Below are 6,743 nucleotides of genomic sequence, written 5' to 3'. Positions count from 1 at the left end.
TTTTTCTAGAACAGAAATATTAAATAACTTTTTTGGGGGAAGGGGAATTCAACCAAAATTAAATATAGAACTCTGAAACTTAGAATAAAATTTGTACTTATTGAAACAAAATATTTTGCATAAAAATAATCCTTTACATATTAGTGGAAACTTTTACAGGCACATAACTGCTCATGTATAAACAAACATAACAGACTAAAATACTTGTAAGTTAATAACATCCAGAAAGCAGAAGTATTAGAAACTGTTAGCATTAGAATCTTTTTGTTTTTAGTTTTGAGCAATAATTTTATGTCTCAGGCAAAATATTTTTTTATGATTACTGGAGACCCTTGTGGACTTAGGAACACAGGATTCTTATATATATATATATATATATATATTTCCCTTAACATAAACCACACTTACAAAAATAGTGACATAGTATTATGAACAGACTATGAATCAGGGATCAGGAAGACCCACTGGGACATATTTTGTAAAAATATGGCAAATGTGAATGTTAAAAATAGAGTGGATGGGAGTGCTGTACTAATGGTGTTTGGTGGTGTTATGATGGTCACCTTCACAATGGAGTTCTCCTCAGCAGTGTCAGCTGGTAATGGAAGCAGCAACCTCCTGTCAATGATGATACCCTGTCTCACAGAGTGGCAGCGACAGAGGCCACTATCTGGTATAGGCACTGACCTTCAGTATTTGTTGAAACAGTCAGTTTGGCATGGACTTCTCCTTGGAGTCCAGTTGACACATACGTTTTTACCTTCAGAGGCTGTAAACAATTGATTACAAAGATGTTTGTTTCTTTTTACTTTTGATTTCCTCTGACCACTTTCCCTTTGCTTTCTTTTTCTGGTTTGTCTTTCTCAAACTTCTCCTTGTCTGGATTTGTTACACTATCATAGGAAGGAGGAGAGGTGGTAGAGGAACTTCCATCTGTCTTTTCTGGGGTGGAATTCCCATTTAATTTGTCAATAACCATATCTCCTTTTATAGGCAAGTCAATCCTCCCCTTGATTGTCTCTTTGTCGTATTTATTTGATATGTTTTTTAACCTTTGCTTTAAAAGGTAACATCTGTAGTTGCGCTGAATGATAGCAGCAGACACCTCCTCTTGTTTGCGTTTCAAAGTGGTGGTGATTGGTTCATAAGAGACTTTGGAGGGGTTGGACGCCATGAACCGATCTTCCATCTGGATTCGAAGGGCATCCATCTCCCCACTCTCACCCAACACCCGCTTTGTAAAAGCAAATAAGATGTCCAGGCAGTGGATGCGGTCTCCGCTCACCATGGGCAGATCCATGGCAATGAGCTGGACTTTGTTTGGCTTTGCGATGAGAAGGGGAGGATCGAGGGCAGCAGCAAAGTCAGACAGCTTGCAGAACTCTATGAACTGTGTGGCGTCAGGGTCGAACTTCTCCCAGACCTCATAGAACATCTCAAAGTCGTCCTCACTCAGGGGTTCTGCACTTTCTTCAGTGGCAACGCTGAAGTTCTCCAGGATGACCGCGATGTACATGTTCACCACAACCAGGAAGGATATGATGATGTAGCTGACAAAAAAGAAAATCCCCACGGATGGGTTCCCACAGTCTCCCTTCACTGAGCTTCCTGGGTGAATTGCATCCGGGTCACAGTCAGGAGGTGCACTGTTGAGGATGGGGGCCAGCAGCCCATCCCAGCCTGCGGAGGTGGTGATTTGGAACAGGCAGATCATGCTGTTGCCGAAGGTCTCAAAGTTGAACATGTCATCAATTCCAGCTTCCTTTTTAACGTAGGCAAAGTTAGACATCCCGAAGATGGCATAGATGAACATGACCAGGAAAAGCAGGAGGCCGATGTTGAACAGCGCAGGAAGAGACATCATCAGAGCAAAGAGCAGCGTGCGGATCCCCTTGGCGCCTTTGATCAGGCGTAGAATTCGGCCAATCCTGGCCAGGCGGATAACTCGGAACAGGGTAGGGGACACAAAGTACTTCTCTATCAGCTCGGCGAGAAACATTCCTGTGAAAAAGTATACAGAAGAGAAATGAACAGTGAGTGTATGTCTATTCACAGGAATGTTGTATGTGTGTGCTTCCTTTCCTTTTTCTTCCTCCCTTCCTTCCCCCCTTCATCCGGCCCTTCTCCCTCCCTCCCTCTCTTCCTCCCACCATTCCTTCCTTCCTTCCTTTTTTCTTTTTGACATTTTTTTCTCTTTTTTTCTGTGTAACCCTTGCTGTCCTGGAATTCTCTGTCGATCAGGCTAACTTCAAACTTAGAGATTCTCCAGTCTCTGCACCATCACCTGTTTTTTGTTTTTTTTTTTGGTGTATGCTTAATTTACAAAATATCTTATAAAAACTTCCTTAACTATACCCTTGAATCCACTCTAATATTGACATTTAAACGTTTTAGTCAATGATTCTATAATATAACACTATAAGGCAATGTAGATTTTTGTAAAAATCAAAAATAGTCTAAAATATTACTATGCCAATTTATGGTTTTACTTCCCCATTGTTATACATCACTATTAGACGTGGAATATGGCAACTAGAAGTAAAGGTTATTTCTGAAATTACTCATTGTTTTCAAACAGTGACTTTCTTTAGTTTGAGAAAAGTGAACCACATCTGACCTATAGTTTCTAAATTTAAGAGTTTTATAATATCCTCATTTCCTCTTCCTGTCTGTTAAAACCCTACCCTTCTCAAAAGAGCCAATGTTAAATGTCATTTCTCTGTCTTCTGAAAGAGTCTTAAATATTTTGGGCAGTGTTGGCTATTTCTTCTTGATTGTTCTAATCATGTCCACAGTACTGTTTGAATGAAAATGGTCTCCATAGGCACTATGCTTGAATGCTTGGCCCCAAGTTAGTGGAACTGTTTGGGGAGAATGAGGAGATGTGGCCTTGTTGGAGTAGTATGACCTTGTTTGAGTAGGTATGGCTTTGTTGTAGTAGATGTGACCTTATTGGAGTAGGGATGACCATTTTGGAGTAGGTATGGCTTTGTTGGAGTGAGTATGTCACTGGGCTTTGAGGTTTTGAAAGTTCATGTCAGTCCCAATCTCTCTCTCTCTCTCTCTCTCTCTCTCTCTCTCTCTCTCTCTCTCTCTCTCTCTCTCTCTGCCTACTGCCTGAGGATCAGGATGTAAAGCTCTCAGCTTCTGCTCCAGTGCCATGTCTGTCTGCTTTCTGCCATGGTGATCATAGACTAACCCTCTAAAACTATAAGCAAGCCCCTAATTAGATGCTTCCTCTTTTAAGAGTTGCCATGGTGTCTTTATAGCAGTAATGCAGTGAGCAAGACAAGTACTAAAACTATTGTGCTATGATGATATGTTTTAAAGGCATGTGCCACACCCCTAAGCCTGACCTCTAGCAGAATGTTGTGGTTTGAGTGTTAGCCATTCTCCATAGGTTCAAGTGTTTGAATCCTTGCTATGCTAATGGTGGTTGTGTTTTGGCAAGTTGTGGTAGAACCTTCAGGAGGTGAAACCTTATTGGGAGAGCTAGACCTTTTAGGGGCAGGGCTTGAGTTTTATAGCATAGCTCAATTTCCTGTTGTCATTCTCCTTCCCAAATGGAAGTTCACTTTAACCAGCTGCATCTTGTGCCCCATGCCAGGCATCCCACACCAGGATGGAATGCATCCCTACTCAGCCTGAATATGCCCTTCCTTTTTTAAACTGCTCCTTGTTGGATGTTGTGTCACAACAATGAGAAAAGTAACTAATATAAAGAGGTTATACTGATTTTGTTTCTGCTTTCTTCATCTGTTCCCTGAATCCCATACTAATACTTTAATTTCTAACCAGTTAACTTTATGAAAAACTCAACTTTCAAAATTTTATTCAAATATGTTAGCATTGAAATTTTTACTTCGAACACTCAGTCTCCACTGCATTTCTTATATTTTGGTTGTGAGCCTAGCCTTTAACAGCTAAACCATCTCTCCAGCCCTAAACTGCATTTCTATGGCAAACTGTTGGCAGAATTTGGGGACAAAGTTCTCTAGAAGTCCATGTCTTTATGATGGAAGTGTTCTTACCTACAATTGAGAGAATCACCACCACAAAGTCAAAGATGTTCCAACCAATAGTGAAATAGTAGTATCTGAGAGAGATGAGCTTCAGCACAAACTCCCCAGTGAACAGGACGATGAACACCAGGTTGATTCGGGACAAGACCAGGGTCATGTATTTGCTCTGGTCATCAGTTTCCACCATCATAGTGACCATGTTGAGGCAGATGAGGATCATGATACTGATGTCAAAGACTTGCCTGGTTACAAAATCAAAGACCATCCCTTGAATTTTGTTCTAGAAAGAAAGGGGAGATAAAGTTAGTGTATAAATTGCACAAATACATTGCAAATTTACATATAGCTCTCAGGTATGCATCCTTCTTACAATATTTAAGCTCTGTTTTACTTCCTGTTGTTTTTCTAAATGAGAGGTATGATACAACATGCCAGTAACAAATATATTTGGTCTAGTTGGGTCTCATAAGAAGATAGAACTGAATACGCCAGAAACTGGTAGAAATTGGCTGAAAATATGTAGATGCTGTTTGGTTAACTATAATAATTTTTATAAAAATTTCAGTCAATAGTGAAGACTTAAGATAAAATAAATACAGACTTTTAGATGATTAATCTACTTCATTTATCAATATTTTGAGAATTTTCTGTTATTCCTTATTTTCTTTCCTCAAATGATGTTAGTTATATTTTTTCAATTCTGTTTATTTGTTAATATGTTTCCCCATCATATTTTCCTATTTATGCTTCAACTAAAATGCATGAAAGGACTAGAAAGATGGCTCAGTAGAGAACTGGCTGGTCTTTCAGAGGACCTGTGTTCAATTCCTAGCTCTCATATGGTATCTCATCACTCTTGGTAACTTTAGTTCCAGGGTATCTGATTCTCTATTCTGTATTTCACAGGTATAGGCAGGCACAATGTGCAAAGACATATGCATAAGTCTTCCACATACAGCTTCTTAAAAATGCATGCGAAATGCTTGCCTAACTAATGCCCATTTCAGGAAACATGCTTTTAGAGTCCTGTGTAAGTCCAAATGCAAATATGGTTTTATTATATAACTAAAAGTAATTTATAATAAACATACAAAATCCCATGACTTATGAAAAAATTTCAAGCTCATAAATGAAGCATATTTCAGACATCAGTCAATGACTTTTGATGACGCAGGTTGATTCATTTCTTTCTGTGTTCAGTGTCTTTCTATTCTTTCTCATATTACATCTCCCAGTTTCAATTACTTTTAAATGCATAGTAAGATGATGTCACTGATAGGATTCATGAAAATTTTCAACTGTGAATTTTGCTGATCACAGGCTTTGTGGTCAGGAGTACAGTTGCCTTTATGAGCTTCAGTTGCCTTTTGTTAGGGTACAGGTCTGTAAGCATGACTGACCATCTCATGCCATTCTGTATTAGGAAGTATTACAGAGGATTATTTGAAGGATCTTTATTCTTTTTTGATAAAACAAAAATTTTAAGACATTTTGTTTCTTTCTAAGCAAGTTGGGAATATTTTCTAGTCTGAAGAGTGAGAGAACCCCAAACGACAAATGTTTTTCTTATGTGCAGAACCTAAATTTAATATGTATCAAGTTATAGATAATATGGAGGGAGGCTATTATGAATATAGGGGAACATGAGAAAGGAAGGAATTGAAGAGATAAAAGGAAAGACTTGAAGAGACCAGGAAGGGAGCTATAGGGTGAGTATGATGTGAAAACAGAGGTTACTATTTACAGGGGTGGGGGAGAAGGCAACTGGAATGAAGGGTTCTGAGGAAGTAAGGGAGGGTGGTAGGAGAAGGAAGGTATAACAAAGCCTAATGATACATAGATATGTATGAAAGTGTCATAAGAGTTTGTTTACGCTATGTGTTATCTTAAAAGCTAATAACAGAAGGAAAGGGTAAAATAAGATTTTTACTAGGGAGGGAAAAAAGAAAGAAGGAGACAAGAGCATAGAGGAAGGGAGTGGTGGTGGGGTGGGCCATCTGGGAACCTCCATCTATGGTCAAAGACAAATGTCAACAAGGTCAGAGGAAGAGCAACCAGGCATGCTGGCAGCAGGAGAGTGAATCTTGATTTTGGGCAAGTTCTTGGAAATTCTTGAGTTGGAGATCTCAACTCACTATCAAGAACATCCCAGAATGTTAGGAACTTCACACTTGTTACTGATTTTGCATCTGTAGACTGTGCTATATAATATGAGATTTGTGAAGAGTGCTATAGATTGGTGATATCACCCTATACATTCTGATCCAGACACTACAGTTAAACACTGTCTTAGAATATTAATGAACACAAAATATCCTTCTTACTGCTGGCCGAGGGATGGGCTTCTGGGGTTTTTTGGAGCCAAGTTTCTTCATTGCATTGTAATATTTTTTCTGTTCTTCTGTCATAAAGATGTCTTGACCTCCAAAGTAAACATATAGAAAAGCCTGGTTACAATCCCAATCACTGTTACAATATTTTAGCAAAAGTGTTTCTGAATCTTCCTTTAATCTTTTCTCAATTTTAAATGGATTTTATCTTGTTAAATATAGATCATTATTCTGCTTCTCCCATTTAGGTGAAATACTGCAGACTTTAATATTATGCAAAGCCCATAAGCATATAAAATTCCGATTAGTACAGCATCCTAATTGGATTATATTGTGTTCCCAATGAGTTTTAAGGTTCTTAAGTTTATTTTCATGGAGCCAAATATCTTGT

General features: G+C 38.6%; 1 protein-coding gene across 1 annotated transcript in view; it reads right to left on the bottom strand.

The window, feature by feature from the left end:
- Window positions 1-382: 382 nt before the first annotated feature.
- LOC127222464 (sodium channel protein type 3 subunit alpha) overlaps window positions 383-6,743 on the bottom strand; it is a 105,901-nt gene continuing 99,540 nt past the window's right edge. Inside the window, exons 26-28 of the mRNA XM_051184560.1 lie at window positions 6,347-6,451; window positions 4,032-4,302; window positions 383-2,001 (exon numbers count right to left, since the gene is read on the bottom strand). Coding sequence (XP_051040517.1) covers window positions 806-2,001; window positions 4,032-4,302; window positions 6,347-6,451 — 1,572 coding nt within the window. The 3' untranslated portion in view covers window positions 383-805. The remainder of the gene's footprint in view (window positions 2,002-4,031; window positions 4,303-6,346; window positions 6,452-6,743) is intronic.

The sequence above is a fragment of the Phodopus roborovskii genome, unplaced genomic scaffold (assembly GCF_943737965.1).
Source record: "Phodopus roborovskii unplaced genomic scaffold, PHOROB, whole genome shotgun sequence".
In the NCBI taxonomy this organism is placed as follows: domain Eukaryota; kingdom Metazoa; phylum Chordata; class Mammalia; order Rodentia; family Cricetidae; genus Phodopus; species Phodopus roborovskii.
This window is presented reverse-complemented; position numbering and strand designations above follow the sequence as displayed.